Source organism: Tenrec ecaudatus, chromosome 4 (genome assembly GCF_050624435.1).
Source record: "Tenrec ecaudatus isolate mTenEca1 chromosome 4, mTenEca1.hap1, whole genome shotgun sequence".
NCBI classification, from domain to species: Eukaryota; Metazoa; Chordata; class Mammalia; order Afrosoricida; family Tenrecidae; genus Tenrec; species Tenrec ecaudatus.
In genome coordinates, this window is record NC_134533.1 from 43,925,826 (window position 1) to 43,945,121 (window position 19,296).

The 19,296-nt window shown below is 48.4% G+C and overlaps 1 protein-coding gene across 1 annotated transcript in view; it reads left to right on the forward strand.

The window, feature by feature from the left end:
- The first annotated feature begins 11,793 nt into the window (after positions 1-11,793).
- Positions 11,794-19,296, forward strand: part of LGR4 (leucine rich repeat containing G protein-coupled receptor 4) — a 134,808-nt gene continuing 127,305 nt past the window's right edge. The window contains exon 1 of the mRNA XM_075545965.1: positions 11,794-12,472. Coding sequence (XP_075402080.1) covers positions 12,288-12,472 — 185 coding nt within the window. The 5' untranslated portion in view covers positions 11,794-12,287. The remainder of the gene's footprint in view (positions 12,473-19,296) is intronic.

A 19,296-nucleotide genomic window follows, 5' to 3' on the forward strand; every position in this document is an offset into this window, starting at 1 on the left:
CACATTTACTTGTTCACCCACTTTGGCTTCAGCAGTTGTGTCAGGAGAGTGAGCATCATAGAGTGCCAATTTAATAAACGAAAGTATTCATGCATTGAGGGAGTGCTTGAGTAGAGGCCCAAGGTCCTTCCGCCACCTTAATATTAAACCCATAAATGTAGACAATTAGATGTATTTCCCCATCCTCATATATATGTTTGCATGTACACGTCTTTGTCTAGACCTCCATAAATGCCCCTTGACTCCCAGCTCCTTCCTCCCTCTCCCTTGACTTTCCTCCTGCTCCACCACCATGCTCCGTCCCCACGTGGGCTACAGCTATACCTCTTCTCTACACGCAACCTTACCCTTGATCGTTCCCCATCAGGCCTGTCACTCCCCCCTCACTACCATTTTGGGTCCCATGTTGTTCCCTTGTCCCTGTGTTTATTAACACCACTTCCTTACCCTCCTCCCCCTCCCCCACCCGGATCTGTCTGTCCTATTGTTTTTCCTCCAGATAGTTCATCCAGCCTGTCCTATTCAGACAGACCTGTGGAGACACTAACATGCATGAAAACAAGACAGAGGAAAACAAAGCAACAGTATACAACCAGATAAAACAACAAAAACAAACCACTGACAACAAAACAAAACACTTCACAAAAGAAAGGCTTGTAGTTCGTTCAAGGATCGTTTGCTGGCCCTTAGGAGCGTTTTCCAGTCCAGTCTGTTGAGGCTCCAAGCCCTGGCCCCAAAGTCCACTTTCAGCATTCCCTGGGGACCTTGCCACTCCATTCCCTTGCTGTTCCACTGCACTCCCCCAGTGCTTTGCCTCGGTGTGGTGGGATCAGGTCAGGTGCAATTCCCACACTGTGTCTCCGGTGCTGTCCCCTGTATCACCCTTAGTCACTGAAGGCTGCCCGGGTTTCTGAGACGATAAATCTCCAGGAGCAACTGGTAGGCTCTCGAAATGAGAGTAGCCCCAAGGCCATGTGGCTGGCCATTTTCTCCTCCTCTCCCATTGCACCACACGATGGCGCCGGAGAACCACGTAATTTGAGGCTTTCCAGACCTTGGTGGAGGAGCTTTGGTGAGCTGTAATGGATGCATTCCTTGTAATCCACACTGAAGGTTGCAAACTTTGACCTTCATCAGCAAATTCAAAACCACACACTGAGCAAGAGGGGGGTGGGTGGGTGTGGAGGTGCTTTCTGATCTGCTGCAGTCTCAGAAGCGCACAGAGGTGGTTCTGCCTCACACTATAGAACAGACATGGGGGGGGGGGTCCACATGCGGCCCGCCGAGGATATTTATCTGACTCGCAGGGTATTTTTCCCCCTTTTGTTTTTTTACTTCAAAATAAGATAAGTGCATATCTTATCTTGGGAATTTGTTCACAGTTTAAAAAAAAACAAACTATAGTCCGGCGCTCCAACGGGTCTGAGGGACAGTGAACTGGCTGGCCCCCTGTTTAAAAAGTTTGAGGACCCCTGGTAGAGGCTCTGCATCGATATGATGGCAGCGATTTAAGTGAGTGAGCCCACAGTTAAAGTGTGGTGGCGTAGTGGGGAACATGATGAGCTGCCAACCATAGGTCCAAAACCACTAGCTGCTCCGTGGAAGAAAGTGTGCTTTCTACCCCCATAATCATGTATAGGCTTGGAAACCCAAAGGGGGTCAGGTCTCCCCTGCCTTGTAGGGTCTGTGTGAGTGTGTGATCCGTTCTCAACTATTGCAGCCCAGCCAACCTAGGGGCCTGTTCTAGGATTGCCAACGGCAGGAATTTACTACTACAACAAGCATCTGGATAACGTTGCAAATGGAAATCATCTCTAAATTTACACGCCTGAGTTATCTTCATCCAAGCTCCAAACTAGAGGTTTGATTGGGGGGCAGGGAAGATTCAGGAAGGACAGGCTGTGCACCTGCCTTTAACTAAACCCAAACCCGTCTGGTCTGCCATGTGGTGATTCCTTTGTTCTGTGTGGCATTAAATGTATCTAGAAGTTGTCCTTGTCCGTGAAATTTAAAAAGAAACCTCTGTACAGTGGAAAGAGCAGCTGGCCCAGACGTCTATGGAACGCAGTGTGAAGCGCCTGCGGGTCCGAATTGGACGGCAACTGGGAGGCGTGCCCATGGACGGACCGCATGACTGCCAGTCATTCCGAAGCCTGAAGAAGGGGATTGAACGATCTTCAACGGGCCTACGCTGCAGAAGTTACAATGAATTGCAAGCCGCATACAGACAGGACTCCTGGCCCTCCTTGACATTCTTCAAAATACGCCTTCCAGACCTGACTGTGGGAGACTGATTGACTCAAGCCCTCATTGACGACATGGAGGCCCGGCGGAGGCTTCCTGACAGTGGTTGAGCTCAGCAGAGACGCTGCGGTACACGCATTCCTGGGAGACACGGATGACTCTGATGGACGACTCCATCCTGGGGATTGTTGGCTGGGTTTGCTGGACTTTTCTCTAACTGAAATGTAGTCTAAGTCTTTTCCTTCCTTCTGTCCCCCCACCTCCATCCCGGGGGCCAGACCCACATTTCTCTGTCATGGCTCTGCCCCCTCCCTCGGCCCCTCCCTATTCTCCCTCCGCAGCATTCCCCTAGCAAGTCCCCTAGCAGGACTCCCATCTTGGTGTTTGCGTCTCAGAAGACCCAAACTCACACAGGCTCCCACCACAGAACTCCAAATCACGGTGATAGCGGTGGGGAGTGGAGAGGACAGTCGGTCAGAGTGAGAAAGTGCTTCAACACTGAGAATTCAGGGCCGGTCCCACACCCACCGTGTCAGAATCAACGAACCGGGAATGTACACTTCCCATGTTTGTCACCTTCCCCAGGGGTTATGTGTGTGCCAACCAAACCAAACCGAGCTCACAGCCATTGGATCAATACAGGCCTGGATTACACTGGATTTTTCAGGATCTACAGAGTGGATGCTGAGGAATAGTTTTTTGGTGAAAAATTCTTAAAAGAAAAAAAATGCTGAAAATCTCAAGAACTTTGCATCATTTTGGAACAGTGGTTCTCAACCTTCCAAATGCCACGGCCCTTTAATACAGTTCCTCATGTTGTGGTGATTCCCACCCCACACCCCCAACCATAACAATATTTTCATTGCCACTTCATCGCTGTTATTTTGCTACTGTTATGAATCAGGTGCAAAGGTAGTCTGACCCCCAAAGGGGTTGCAACCCACAGACTGAGAACGGCTGTTTTAGACCAAAAGGAGAAAACTAACGGTTGCTATAGTGCATTTTCTCATCCCCTCAACATCTTACCTGATCTCAGGTAGGATGGAAAATTCTTGTCCCACTTTGTTCTATTAATCACATGAACATGTTAGAAGACGAATGTGACCACACACACACAAAGAAAGCTGAACAAACAGCACTACAGTTTGCCAGCCAGACCCCAAGAATAGCTCTCTCTGCCCCTCCCAGCTCTGTCATCATTGATCGAGTCCCCGGTCCTCCCGGCTTCCTGCGTCCTCTTTCCAGAGGACTTAGAAAATTACAAGCGGATGAGAGTTTGCCTGTGATTTTTAAAAGTGCAACAAAAACAAAGTGCTGTTGTGGAGCTTTCATTTTAAAAAGCGATTTTAAAGCTGTTTCCCAAACCCTGCTATTTCGGTTGCCGAGTTGGCTTACCCCAAGAGGACCCGTTTCTGTAGAACAGATGAAAGCTGGCCTGGTCTCGGGTCATGACGCCGTGGCCCGAGTCTTCATGCTTCTTGTGTTCTTAAGAAAATGACGTTGGGGTTGTCAAAGTTGTATACTGACAATCACTACGCTTCGTTTGAAGAAAATGAGTACCTGTCACTAGACAAAAATCAAGACTGGGAATTCCCCAAGACGCTTTTGAGCCGTTGTCAGGAAGTTCATTCCACCTCAAAGTGACCCTAGAGGACAGAGTAGAACTTCCCCATCGGCTTTCCCAAGACAGTAATCTTTGAAAAGTAGATCTTCAATTTTTAAGTTAACAGCCAAGCTCCTTGACCACGGTGTCACTAGGATTCTGTAAGGGGTATTTAGGACTACAGGACAGGTGTCCAGGGCAGGCAAAAAACAACTAGTTACAAAATGTGAAGCTTTCCCTTTATTTTGTATAGTTTCTCCTTAGGGCTGAACGCTCTTATTCTATCCTCCTTTTCTCGATTTCTTCCTCCTGTGGGTTAAATAGGAGCCCTGGTGGTGTAGTGGTTATGCATTGGGCTGCTAACCCGAAGGTCAACAGTTTGAAACCGCCATCAACTCTATGAGAGAAAGATGAGGCTTTCTACGCCCATAAAGATTTTCAGCCTTGGAAACTCTCAGAGGTCATTCTACCCTGTCCTATAGGGTCGCTATGCATCAGAATTGATTCAACGGCAGTGATTTTGAGGGTTTTTGAGAATGGATTAAACATGGGATTCCTAACCACATGGTCAGTGAGCCAAACCCACTAGCTAGTCCACAGGAGAAAGAGGAGACTGGCTACTCCTGTAAAAATTCACAGCCTCAGAAACTCGACATAGCGTCCGGTGAGTCAGAACGGACTCAATTGCAGTGGGTTTGCTTTGGACTTGTGTTTCCAGTAGACAAGGAAGCATGTTCTGGGACACTTCAGTGACAGCACCAGCACCAGCACCATCGACGAGTTGTGTGTGGTCACGTGGGTTTCACTTGCAGCGACCCTGTAAGGAAAAGGTCAACTCTCTGACGGGGTCTCCTAGGCTCTGCTTTGTGTTGGTCCTTGCTTCTCCGTTTAACCATTCGGGTCTTTACAGACCTGTTGGCACAGGAGGTGTCTTACCCCCTTTCGGCTTGTTCCCAGTCCTCTTTCTCATTAGGAGTCGCCTTAAGTCTTCTCCTCTCCTCTTGGGTTGGTGAATGCTCAAGCAGAAAGTCAGCTACTTCTAACGCATAGCCAAATGTCTCAAAACCTCAGGACCATGTGTGTCTGAAAAGGAGGTGTGGTCCTCAGAGGGAACCCCCAGGAAAGAACAGGCCAGGGTCCAAAAGACCTTTGTGGTGATGATGGAAAAGGGCTGGTTTCAACGGCAGTCAAGCCAGAAGCCTCGCCATCAGCCCTCACGTCCCCAAGACGCATCGCTCCACGCAGGCGGCTTTGCCTGACCTGGGCTCAGGGCGACGGGGGCAAGTGACCAGCAGCCCCACGTCGGCCATGCGTGCAAGGTGAAGGATGTCTGATTTGTCACCAGGTTGTTTTTTTTAATGCTGCAAAATAATCCGTTTTAAACCATCCCCCAAAGATGCACTCTTCGCTGTGCACCCTGGGTCCTTTTGAGGGACACGGAGGACAGCCCAGCTGGGTGAGATCACCGGATTTAAAACCTGTAGGGGAAGAACACAGGCCTCTTCAGCCCTGTGTATGAGCTTCTGCACCGCCCAGCCCCAAATGCAGACATGGAGTCATCAGGTACAGAAATATTCTGACGTCCACTGACACGGACCTGGCACAGGTATTGAGGACTAAATTCTTGGAGGCCCGGTGAGGAGCCCAGTGGTGTAGTTGGGCTTCGATCCGCATGGTTGGCAGTTCCAGCAGCTCTGGAAGAGAAAGATTGGGCTTTCTACTCCTGTAAAACCCCACAGAGGGCTCACACTGAGTCAGCACTGACCCAGTGGTAGTGAGAGGTGGCATAGTGATTATGAGTTGGGTTGCTAAATATAAGGTCAGCAGTTTGAAACCACCAGGCGTTTGGCGAGGAGAAAGGCGGGGCTTTCTACTCCAGTAAGAAGTAAAGTCTGGGAAGCCCACCGGCGCAGGTCTAGTCTGACCTATCGGGTTAAGAGTTGGCATCAACTCCATTGCCCCAAGTTGGTTTGAGCTTTATGTTAGGTGGAGTCCTGCTTGCTATGTTGGGCGGGTCTTAACTGTGACCCTAGGGTGAGCCAAGAGGGGAAGGAGATGAGGGGGAGGGAGGCATGCGTGCTTTTTGGCTCCCTTGTAGATTTACAGCTTCAGAAACTCTGTATATGGTTACTATGAGTTGGAATTGACTTGTTGACAGTGATGTTTTACGTGGGTGTGTTATTTTGAGATACATTAGATGTCTGATGGATAGTTATTAGCCCTAATAGTCTTTCTTTATTCCTTGAGTCAAATATATATACAGTTATCGTCTCAGAACTCCACAGGGGGTCGCTATGCGTCATCAGGGACTGGACAGCAGAGACTTCGTGAAAGGTACATATGTATATAGCAAATATATACTTTCTGCTTCTAACTTTGGCTGGTGGCTTTGGCCCCTGTGCTTTGACCCAGCAAGAGCTGGTTTCCACAGGCCGTGTGACTGTATCAGGTGAAAAAGATATGTCCCGCCTTTTGAACAAGGCTAAGATCAGCCCTACGTTCCCAAGACGCCCTGTGAGCCGTTCCTTGCAGAAAATGGGACCTGTCAAAGAACAAATGTATAATACATATGAGGGGAAGTAAGAAAGCACTGCCACAAAGTCATGGAAGCCGTTATTTAACTAAAATATCCGCATGTCCCCGTTTCACCGGGTTTTGTGCCCTGTCTCTCCGAACCCTGTTGCCGGCAATTTACACCACACCAAAGGGCAGCGGGGGACTCCTTGAGGGATTCAAGTCCTGTTCCTGTTCAATGTTCTTGGAATTGGGAAGGGACACGTTTGGGATGTAGGGTGTGTGGGGTAAGGTTTCCCCAGAGATTCTTGTAGGACGACCGTGACAACCTTCAAACAAGCCCCTGGTATGGCTTTCCAGGCCTGCCTCAGCGTGGCGCCACCCAGTAGGCGCTTTTCTTTTTCATAAGACTTCCTAAGATAATGTAATACGAGAGAACTTGTCTGCTACCATTCACTGATCTCACAGACATGTTTAAACATGCTTTGTTTGGAATAAACCTATGCACGACTGAACTAGAACCCAAGTAGCAAACTGTTTGGCTAACCCTCATACTTGAAAGGATGAGATTGTAATGAGGAAACCTCCAACGGAAACTGCAGTGAGATTCCATGTCACGTGGTTCACACTGCTACAATCATGTCTGGGTAAGCAATGGGGACTCTTACCGTCTGCTGAAGGACAAGACAGTGCAGTTACGTTTAAGAGCAATTTGGCAACATTGAATAAGGACAGGTGCACATAATCTATAACTTAGGGATTCCTGCAATTCCCCTTACACACACACACACACACACACACACACACACACACACACACACACACACACACACACACACACCAAGCAAGGCACTGATGTCAAGTCAGCTCCACTCACCGGGACTCTAGGACAGAGTAGGACTGCCCCATCGGGCTGCTCAGGCTGTCATCGTGTGTTTTTGTTTTTTTAAGGCTGTCAGCTTGCAGAAGCAGACGGCCCATCTCTCTCCCAGGGCGCAGCTGGCGGGCTCGAACCACAGACCTTTCCGTTAGCTGAGGAGTGTTTAGCGACTGCGCTACCTGGGCTAGTAACACACATGGGTCATAGAAAGGAAAGACACAAGTTTTAGAGAAACTCTGGTATGTATTAGAGGAGACACGTATTAGAAGCCCCCGAGGAGTAGTTATAAGAATGGAAATAAACCGAATGCATTAAGAGAATGGATAAACAAATACACGCAAAACCAACCAGTAATGAAATGAACACACCAGAGCCACACATTTTCTGAACATGAATCGAGCTCATAAGTTGAATGAAACAAGTAAGTTGCAGAAGAATATAGAACGATATCATTTAAATATCGCGTACGTGTCTAGGGGTAGGTAATGCTGTGCGCATGCGCATAGGTACAGAGGCGAATGAGAACATTCTGGGAAGCTCTTCTCGGGGAGAGGAGACATAGAAAGGAATAGGATTAAGGAGGGGACAACAGGACTTTCAACTACGTTTGTGACTCTGATTTTTTTTTTATAAGCTGGAAATAGTTCATAAAAAGTGAAATTTTGTATGCTGGAACCATTTTTCTTTTCTGTTATTATTTTCTATTAGCTCCTGTTTCTTTGATGTGATGAAGCCCCTCGGGCCTTTGCCCAACAGGTGCACACAGGGCCCATGTTGCCAGGGTAGCTGTAGCCCAAATGCCAGACTGCCCACCAAACAACAAGCTCTGTGCCCGTGGTGAGCATCACCACGAGGGGTGGCTTCTTCTTTGCCTAAAAGCACCAGGCAGTCAGGTTCTTGTTCCTCTTCCCTGGCTCGGGGACTCAAACATAGCAAACGTGGTCAGGATGGCACAGGCCCGGGCAACATTTCTTTCGCTTCCACAAAAGGTCACCATGATTCAGCGACCAATCACAGTGCGGAGACACGACAAATGTACTCCTGCATTGCCGTGGAAAATGCAAAAGAGGAATCAGACCGGAGGCCATGATTCTATTCCTTTGTGCCTGTCATCAGAGTCTATTGGGCTCACTCTGATATCTTGTTTAAGTACGCATGATCATCTTTCTCCAGTTACAGTGCATTGGAAGTTAGCTCTCTCTCTCTTTCTCGGAGCAGCTGATCTAAGAAGTGAAGACTCACTTGACCGATTTCTCTTTAATGCCAAGGAGAAAGTATCCATCATGAAAGAACGGCGAGGAATCCTCCCACTAATAGACCTTAATCTCTTTTCATCACTACCTTATTTGTTTCTGATCCTCTTTCTTCCGTGCCAAGTTGCAGATCTGCGTCCTTCTTTCGACTCTTCATAAACATTCCGAATCCAATACCATTGAGTCGATTCTGACTCACAACAACTCAGAGAGAGTTTCCACAAGTTTGTACATCTTTATAGGAGCAGAGCATCTCATCTTTTGCCCACTGGATGGTGGGTTTCAACTGCCCATCTTTAGGTTAGAATCCCAACGCCTAGCTCACAGCACCATGTGGAGTCTTTGTTCGCATGCTAGACAATAGGAATGTATTTATCACACAGTCTACATGGACACTGGAGTGTCATCTAAGTTACCAGATATAAACTTTTATGCCTCGAAAGCAAAGAACCAAGTGTTCCAAGTGTGGTTCATGGACCGCTTGTATCAGGATGCCCATGAAAATGCAGGTTCCTGGACCCCTTCCATACCTTTTAAATAAAAAAAATGGCAGCGGGGTTCTAGAATTTGCATGTTTAAAATCAAATATACCTGTGATTCTTTTACCCACTATAGTCTGAAAACCAGTGCTTAAAAGAAGGAAACGAGTTAACTGTTTGGGATAAGATAAATCAATTTGGTCTAGATCAGTGGTTCTCCACATGTGGATTGCAACCCCTTTGGGGGTCAAACAACCCTTTCCCAGGGGTCACCTGATTCATAACAGTAGCAAAATGACAGGGATGAAGTAGGAATGAAACTAATTGTATGGTTGGTTGGGAGGTCGCCACAACCTGAGGAATTGTATGAAAGGGTCACGGCATTAGGAAGGTTGAGAACCCCTGGTCTAGATGAGGGAGCCCTGGTGGTACCGGGATTACGTGCTCAGCTGCTTAATGGAAGTTCAATGGTTTGAGCCGACCAGGCACTCTGTGCGGGGGACAAATGAGGCAGTTGGCACCCCTAAAGATTCACACACAGCCTTGGAAACCCTAAATTATATGTTGGCAAGAGAAAGTTTATCTTCCCCTATTGTAGAAAAAATGGAGAGAGCTTAAAGGAATGAATGAAAGCATTAACTGTGGAATTTCTCCTCATTTCACTGGCTCACGGCATTTCCTAGAACACAATAGAGATGATTGAGACAGTAAAAAACAATTTAGGGGGGTGGCCAGGGACACCAGAAAGGAGTCCTGGGGGTGAAGTGGCCCGCAGATTGCGCTATCAACCGCAGGGTCAGCAGTTCAAACTCACCAGCCTCTTAGAGGGCGAAAAAGGATGCTTTTTACTTCCATAAAGATTTACAGTCTCAGAAACCAGAGAGGATGTTCTAGTCTGTCTTATAGTGTCACTTTGAGTGAGAATTGACTTGATGGCAGCGAATGGTTATGTTTTTAATTTTTTGAACAGCACCAGAAAAGGAGTCAGACTCCTGGCGCTGTCCTGTGACGATCAGCATATTTTCAGAAAGTGTCAGATTCCTGACACCGCTCAATCGTTTAAGTTCTCCTAGGTATACCAGTTGGAGAGCATGCCATTCTTAGAACTTAAAATCAAGGCATTTCTGTATTTATTGACGGTCTAAAATACACACTGAGTAATGTAAAAGGCTAAGTTCTGAGCTACTATCTGAAATATTGCTAGTTCAAACCCATCCTGAAGCCTCTGAGAAAAATGGATCGGTGATTTGCTTCTGGAAGGTTACAGCCATAAAACCCTAGATCTGCAGTACTACTCTGACCCACTCCCCAGAGTCCATTCTGACCAGTAGTGGCCCTATGTAGGGTTTCTGAGGCGGTCAATCTTTACGGGAGGGGATAGCTTCTTCTGCCCGCTGCCCCCATCCTCTATGGAGCAGCTGGTGGGTTTTGAACCTCCCATCCAGTCAAAACGCTGATGCTTCCCGGATGTCACCACCCGGTTGTCATGAGGCCAAATCAACCGGTTGGCGCGTACATAGATCTCCTGTATGTTAGTAATGCGCTCAATCTGGCCTTATTTTTGATAAACTTCAGAAGACAAAGATAGTGCCTTTCCCCCTTTTTCTTTTTAAACGTGTAAGTCTGTACGGATTTGTTTCTGTTGCTTGGTTTCACCGAGTCAACTTTAGGATAGTAATACTTCTAACTCCGCCTGCCTCATTTTAAAATATGTATGAAAAGTATCACCTATTCACAGTAAAACCACCCAAAGGCCATGATAAAGGAGGTGCCCATAAAGCTGTATGTGGTAACAGATAAGATTCTACAAGCCCTCTTAGGCCACAGGGACTCAAAGTCCAGGGGAGGAGGGAATGTAGATAAGTAATTACCTAACACCCAAACTGGCGCTGGCTGCTCAACTGCCATCACTTAGCACTAACATTCTTTGTGTCTAGAGAAATTGCCCAGTGTGCAGAAACATTGCCTCTCTGGGCTCCGCCATGCATTTTAGAATTTTAAGGTTGTGTGTAAAAAGAGCCCTCAAGTCCCTGTCCAACTCCCTGTACGACTGATAGCTAAATGCTAAGATTAAGTGACCTTGGCGCTTGGTAACGCAGAGGGCTGGTGAAGGACCCCGGGAGGAGGTGGCAGACGAACTCACACCTAGGAAGGCTTGTGAGGGGTGATGCGGGACCCAGGTATGTTTCCTTCGGTTGTCCACAGCGTCACTGTGAGTCGGAGCCCAGCCTCTGGCTTCTCACACGTGTCCACCAAAGACAGGCACAAAGATTGCAGGTGAAGAGGGAGGTTGGAGGTAAGTGCCTGGTCTCAATTTAGGATATACCTGAAGTCCAAAGATGTAAGTCATACGAAGGGGAACTTTTTCTCTCCTTTTCAAAATCTTTTCTTTCCCCAGTCTCACAGCTCAGAATGGCCTCCCCCTTTGGAACCGTGGGGGAGTCATTTGAAACGGAACCGAATGCTGGAGGCAAGTCAGACTTTTCAGGTCATTCAATTTAGGACATCCCATGTTTGCAGAAGAAAGAAACAAGACAAAAGAGGGAGGGGAAGGGCAAAAATACAAACCAGACTCCCCTTCCGGAGATCTTTCTGCCTTCAATCCACAACCTGCCACGCGAATCCAGCCAAGTCAGGGATTTCGCCTTGACCCACCACCTCCCCCGTGTCACTCACGCCCGAGAAACACGCCCCTCCGGCCCTACTCTCGGCCAATGGCGATCCCCCTCTATGCATAGTAATAAGCTCGAGACCTCCCCGGGCCAATGACGCTCCGGGAGAAGGGTTAGTTTTGCATGTACCTAAGTGATTTGCATAACGCCGCGGCCGGGGGCTTGGGAACCGGAGCGTGCAACCGTAGAAGGGCAAAGGCCGGGAGGAGCGGGAGCGGCGGCGCGGAGAGCGAGCCGGAGCCCGGTGTTTGCGCGAGCGCGGGCGGGGGCTGGCCCAGGGGCCGGCATGGCTGCAGGCTGCGCGCTGCAACCTTGAAGAGCGGCCGCGGCGCGAGGCCAAGGCGCGGGAGGCGGGTGCGATGGCAGCGCGCGGCTCCCGCGGCTGCGCCCGGCCGGCCCGGCTGGCCTGAGCCGCCGCAGGAGCTGCGCTGCCGCGGCGCTTCCATGGGGCAGCGGCCGAGCCGAACCTCCGGAGCCGCCGCCGCCGCCCGGGACTGTTGACGGAGCCGAGCACGAGCGGAGCGCCGAGGGAGGCGAGCCCCGGCCCAGCCTGCACAGCGGCCGCGAAGGGCGTCGGAGGGAGCGAGGCGCGCCGAGCGAGTGGCGCCGCGGCCGAGGCCGGCGCGGGCGGCGGCCGCAGCGATGCCGGGCCCGCTGGGGCTGCTCTGCTTGCTCGCCCTGGGGCTGCGCGGCGCGGCCGGGCCCAGCGGCGCGGCGCCCCCTCTCTGCGCGGCGCCCTGCGTCTGCGACGGCGACCGTCGGGTGGACTGCTCTGGGAAGGGGCTGACGGGCGTGCCCGAGGGGCTCAGCGCCTTCACCCAAGCGCTGTGAGTGCGGCGGAGGGCCCCGGGGGGAGGGGGAACGGCTGGGGGGGGGGGCTACGCGTGGGCGGAGCCGGTGGTCAGGCTCCCACGGGTGGGGGGTGGGGGGCACGGGTCACCTGTGTATGTGGGGTGGGAGGCTGCCCCCACGCACATGTTGCAGGCGTTTAGAAACTTAAGCCAGCCTGGGTGTGAGCTCTGAGACTTCTTTTTCGATACATTCAATCCGTCCTTGGACACCCCCCCACACACACACACAATCACACACACACTCAAGTGCATCTGGGGCCAAGAAGGAGGGAGGAATCTGGAAACGCTTGCCCTTGGCAGCCTTTTCACGCCACGGTCCCTTCCCACGGGGCCCCAGCTCAGCTGGCAAGGACTGGGAGTCCAGCGGGGGAGAGGGCGCCGAGAACTTGGCCCCAGTCTGCAGACCGAGGCACGTTTCGTGGGGAAGCACCTGGAGCCTCCTGGGCTCCAGCACGTGGGGAGAGGAAACACCTGCCCCCTCCCCCCCGCGGGTCAGGACGCCCCTGCATGCATTTGGCCCATCCAGGTAGAGCTAACTGGCCCCTCGCCCCAGTGCCCCTTTCCACCTCGTGCTCTCCCCCTCCCCCCAACACACGCCAGGGAGGGAGCCAGTGGAAAACAAGACTGGAGGAGGGAAATGGCAGGTTTCTCTTAGTGAAAATACTTTTCGGACCCAACCAGGCCTTTTAAAGGAGTGTTAGCCTCGGGTAAAGGACATTGCAAGAAAGACAAAACTGCAACAAAGCATATGCTCGGGCCAGTCCTCAAAGGTGGGCAGCTGCAGCAGGGGTTTAAACGGCCCTCCGTTCCTGGGGTCGAAGGAGTGCCTCCATGACCCTGACTCAGAAAACCTTCCTCAAATTAAGGACCCGGGAACTTTGGACCTCCCTTCCCGGAAAGAAGAATCTAATGTAGGTGTTCCCGGTGGTGTTGGCAAATGCCACCCCTGGAGAAAGAATTGGGTAATTGAATGCAGGGCCCTTGAATTGAATGCATGTCCTTATTCTTCCATGTGGTGTGTGGCCAGTTGGGTGATTAAATCAAGAGCCATGAAAGAACTGTTTGAGGGAGGAAAAGGCCCTTGGGTAAAGGGAATTTCCTTTTACCTGAAAGCTACTGAAAGAGACCTCTTAGAAATAGAGTTTTAGAGGGATAAGAAATAGACCCTGTGATGAAATATCCTTTTTACCCAGCCCAGAGCACTGCTGTATTTCCAGGTTGGTGGTGGTCAGGCTTACTGCTGGCCATCTGCAGATGGGTTTTTAGTGAGTATTGCGGCCTGTTGCCTCTGACTCAGGTGTTCGTTACATATTCCAAGTTAATTTCCTGCGGGGTGGTGGACTTAATGCCTCGCCAGTGAGCTCCCCTCTGCAGTGCAGAGCAGTTTTCCCGTCAAGGTCCATGAAGTGGGAAAGTGGGAGCCGGAGTGACAAAGTGAGGAAAGGAAGACCGGAGTGAAGGAGGTGGGGTCCTCGTCCGCCTTCAAGTCCTCGCGAAACTTCAGGGCGTTTATGCAGAAAGAGAGAGGTGCCTTTATCTGGACCTCTTTCAGATATCTACAGTGGAAAAGTATGATTTTATTATTTTGATCAGTTGTAAAAGCTTTTTATTTTTTCGGCAGATTGTTAATGGGTAGACTTTCCCTACAAGGGAAAAAATGACGTTTTTGGCTGTGTATTCCTACTTTAAGCCACACCAAAATAGACACAATCATGAGACATGGCTCCTCTCTCCAAAGCTGTAAGCATCATCCCTTATGGCTGAAGGGAAGGAATGAAATGCTGAAGCCTCAACCCTGTGTCTCAGAAGAGAGTTAATATTCATGATTTGGAAACAGAATAATTGGCACCTGCACTATAAATTGTATGGCCACTTATCAATAGTTTATTTTCAAGTACATGATATTTACATTTTATATACGAGCAAAGCAGCTTGTCCAGTGATCCCCCAGAGCATGTGTGAGGGGGCAGGTGCCATGGGTCTGTGCATGCTAGTGGAACTTCTAGAGCCCCTGGGAGTCACCTGGCACTCCCAAGTACTTCCCACCTCCTATTTCACTCCTCCCCCGGCTTTAGTGAGTCAGTTACTGAAGGACTCCATCTGTGTGTGGTCCCCAAACTTAGGCTCATCTGTACCTCTATGTTAATGTCTTTTGGCATTTGTATGTAGGTGTGTGTGTGTATATGTATATATATATATATATATATATATATATATATAGAGAGAGAGAGAGAGAGAGAGAGAGAGAGAGAGAGAGAGAGAGAGAGAGCGAGCGAGCGAGCCCACTGGCTCTCTCTCTCTCTTTATAGATATCTCCCTGGTGGCATAATGGTTACACCTTGGGCTACTAACCAAAAGTTGTATAGTTCTAAACCACCAGCCACTCCTTGGAAGAAAGACAAAGCTTCCTACTTCTGTGAAGAGTTACTATGTAGGAAACCCACAGGGGCAGGCCAGTTCTACTCTTTCCTATAGGGTTGCTATGAGTCAGAATCGACTGAAGGGCAGTGAGTTTGGTTCTGCTTGGGGTTTGTATGTAAACATTATAACTGTTCATGTATCCTCTGGTTTTATAGATCAGTGCCCTGTAGATGGATGCACCCCACTTTAGAGACCATGAGATTGGTGGGCAGGTTAGGGAGCAGGAATTTCACTTTCCTGAACTTTGCACCAAGCCTGGTATAAAAGAAGCATTTGTAAATGAAGTTGAAAAATAAAGATAAAAGGTCACAATGAGGAGCAGAATTGGGGTTTAGAATTCAGATATGGGATTCCCCCATGATTCCCACATGGGATTGCCACACTCAGTGTGCTCATCAGCATTTAACCTTTTGTCCAGTGATCTGGGAAGGCCCCCGAAAGGAGACCTACTGTTTCTCCTTTAGGTTCGCTTCAACGTGTTCAGTCTAGCAGTGTTTCTTTCCTGCTGAAAGCTGCTTCAGCAGAGTCGAGGGTAGTGGCAGATGATAAGCCTTACGATACTGTTTATGGGATTCCTGCTTTCACACCATTTGCTGCACCTGTACTGATAGTTTCTTCAGGTGGAAGTCTGTTACAAATGAGACTTCTTCCTAAGTGCATTTCTTCTCAGTTGGATGTGTAGGTACGTCCGAACAGGTGCATGTGGTCATTTCAGGGAGCCCGACTGGAGTGCGGGAGAAGACTCCAAGCCCTCTCATTGATTCAAATGCTGCATGATCAGCGGATGAGGGTAATTGATAGGACTTTGTTCGAGAACCGCAACCCACTGCCATGGGTCAGTGCCAACTCAGAGCCACTCTGTAGAGTTTTCAAGGCTGCAGACAACCTCAGAGTGGCTGGTGAGTATGAACCCTGGACCTTGAGGATCTTGCTATTACCTGTCCAAAGCTTACCCGTATCACCACCAGGGCTGCTTTTGTTAAAAGTTAAAAAACTCATCGACCATATAGGACAGGGTGGAACTGCCCCCTGATGTGTAACCGCTTCGTCACCAGGGCCCCTTGTTAAAAGTGAGAGCAAAGCCACATAACATGAAAGTGTTGACCCTACTCGGTCTGATGCCTGTGTTATAGAGCAGTAGTCCTCTGTTCTGCATGACAGTTCACTGGCTCACTAAAACTGACCCTGTGATACGCGACCAGCAGTTAATAAGTAATACTATCACTGTGAAGTTTATTTCTTCAAAAAGATTCAAGACAATCTCTAAGTAGCCCAGTGACAAGTTCCCTTATGTGGGGAGGGGATCATGTATGGGTTTTGCTACGGCCACAGTTGTGCAAGCTCTAGGCCCACATCCCACATGTTCACCATCACAGATGCTAGCTGATGCATAGGTTAGGATGAGACAGGCTGTTTCTGAGACTTCTTGGAGAGTGGTGGGTCATCTCAATCCCTACACGCCACTGAATAATTGTGTGACCTCGGGCAAGCCATTCCACCTTATTTGGTGACTTGTTTCCTCAGCTGAAAAGTGAAACAATTGGATCCTCCATGTTTTTTTCCCCCCTAAGATTATGCCTAAGACTTTAACATTTCTACACAACTTGAACGTGACAGTAATGTTACGGTTTCTCAGACGATCCCAGGAGCAGCGGCAGAGTTTCTTTGTAGTTGAAGTTGCACCAGCCTGTTTCTGACCATTCTCTTGGAGTTCTCGGTGTTTAGAAGTGTGTGTTAGGAGATTGGCCATGGAGGCGGGCTGCAGAATGCGTGCCGACCTAACGCAGTGTGCTCGGGTGGAATGACCCTGCTCGTTTCCTGTGGCGATGGCTTCACACTTGGAACATAAAATCACTCTGTTTCAGTCATTTGGAGACTGTACAAAAAATGACTTACCAAGTTCACTTCCATCTAATTACTCATAATCTCTCAAACCTTCACAACCCGAGTGCCCTGTAAATGAGCAGGTTATTGAGCTTTTCATGTAGCATTGGTGGTTAGTAGAGACGCTTTTGAAGTATTATTTGTTTGATTTTGAAGAACTTGTTGCTTTTTTTCTTCTCTCTTTTTTTTTGAATCATCTCAGATTCTTCCGTAAGGTAGATTTTTCCTCTCTACCTAACACCTTCCTTCTGTCCTAGTAGCATTCGAAAGTATTATGCTTCCAGTATCAGCTGGCATTGTAAAGCAGTGGCTAAATTTTGTACCTTTATCTATGGTCTAAGTCAATGGTTCTCAACTGGCGGGTCGTGACCCCTTTGGGGATGAACGACCCTTGCACAGGGGTCACCTGATTCATAACAGCAAAAGTACAGTGACAAAAGTACAGCAACACAAGTAATTTTATGATTGGGGGGTCACCACAACACGAGGACCTGTATGAAAGGGTGGAGGCATTAGGAAGGTTGAGAACCACTGGTCTAAGTTTTGCTAACTCTTCGTTTGTTAATTTTTATCTATAAATTTTGGTGTTCACTTAGTTGTTTAGTGGGCCTTTCAAAAGATGCATGTGTGTGGACAGGTGAACTTTGCCCTTCATATTAGCAGTATGCGAAAACCCTCCTGTGTACATGCTTTCGCTTGCCAAGCTGTGTGTTCTCTTTAAATAGACCATTTGTTCCGGGAATATGGAAAGCCAGTCCCAGATCTGTCAATAAATCATGAGAGGGACCTTGAGTGGATCGTACACATTCGTTTCCTCTTCTGAAAAACAAGGAAGTAAGCAGCTGTACTTGCCAAGGATTTTCTCCTTCGATTAAGTTTGCCCTTTGATCCTTGTCCACGTCTTGGGTCTTCGGTTCTGTAATTGAAGTGTAAATCATGGCGTCTTGCCCCACAGAAGACTTGGCGGTGGCCCGGTCTCCTGCTGCATTTCCCTGCTTCCCCAGGCCATCGTGAGCGGAGGTGTGTGGTCCGAGCTGTACCCAGAACCCGAGGGCTGGTTCTCTCACTCCGGACTCCTGGTTCTGTGCTTTGGGCCTGGCGCAGATTGACCCTACAGATAAAAGAACGCTTGCATTAACTACTGATGTTATTTTCAGTCAAAATAAATGTTTATGCCAAGTATGGAATCACAAGGATTTAATGTCCACTTACTTGACTCTTCCCAATTAACATTGTAAGGTAACATTTGAAAACGTAATCTCTTAGAAAAGATCAAAGTTCTGGGTGAGTATGTGGAGCCAGGCAAGTTTAGGCATTTTTCTTGCCCTCCACCTCTGTCAGACTCTCTCGGGTTCGTATTTTGCTCATCTTTATACAAGTAGAAAGCAGAATTTTGGATTTGGGTTCCTTTGGCTCTGGCCTTTTTTTTTTAAATAGTTTTATTGGCACTTCCTCCACATGTCTACCATTCCGTAGTTCAAGCTAGTCCTGTAATTGTCACCATAAGCAATTCTCGAGCCCTTTCTTCTTCCTTGTACTCATTGTTGCTCATGTAATTATTGTTACAGTGTTGCAAAACTATACACAACAAAACATTCTCCAGTTCAATGCCTGCTGCAGAGTGATGGCCAATTCAGTACCATTGATTCTCGTCTCCGTGTTGTCCAGCCATCATTGGTACCCATGCCTGCTTCAGCTGTGCGTTTGCTTTCATCCCATTTTTATCAACCATAAATAACGGATCTTGCACTTAGATGAAGGCTGATGCCTCGCCTTGCTGTGAATGTGCGTGAATCTGTGGAACATTAGACCGGTGAAGCGGTAGAATCCTAGTGGTGCTTCTTTGAAATCTCTGACTGCCTCTTACTTTGGTCTTTCCTATATATAAAACAACAACCAACAACTACACATTTATAAGAGCACAATATTGGTATAAAAACAAAGGACCTTATTGCCCCAGAGTCGTCCTGAGTAATAGTGATAGTGAAGGATATTGCAGAACCGCCTTTACGGGTTTGGAAGCTGTAATCTTTATAGAAGTAGATCTGTGTCTCCTGTACCGTGTGTGTGTGTGTGTGTGTGTGTGTGTGTGTGTGTGTGTGTGTGTGTTGGGGGGGTGTGAACCACTGACCTTTTGGTTACCAAGCCATTACTTTGACCACTGTGCTACTGGGTTCCTTTGTGTTGGCCTACCTTGGTTAAGAACTTGCCAAGTGTATGTTTAACTTAGAGTCTTCTTACAAAACAGCTTTGCCTTTTCAATTATTTAACTAGACCTCAACTTTTGAGCTTAGAAATGTGTTATAGCCAGCGTACTCTTTCACTGGACGTGGAGACCTTGACGTTTTTCCTAATGCTAGGACTCATTTTCTTTCTCTTTTTTTAGGACTCACTTTCTTACATACAAAGGAATATGGAAAACATTTTCCTCGTTTGCTTCTAGCTTTGTTAAACGAAGTGCAGCTCTTAAGAACCTTGGTTGAAGATGATGAAAT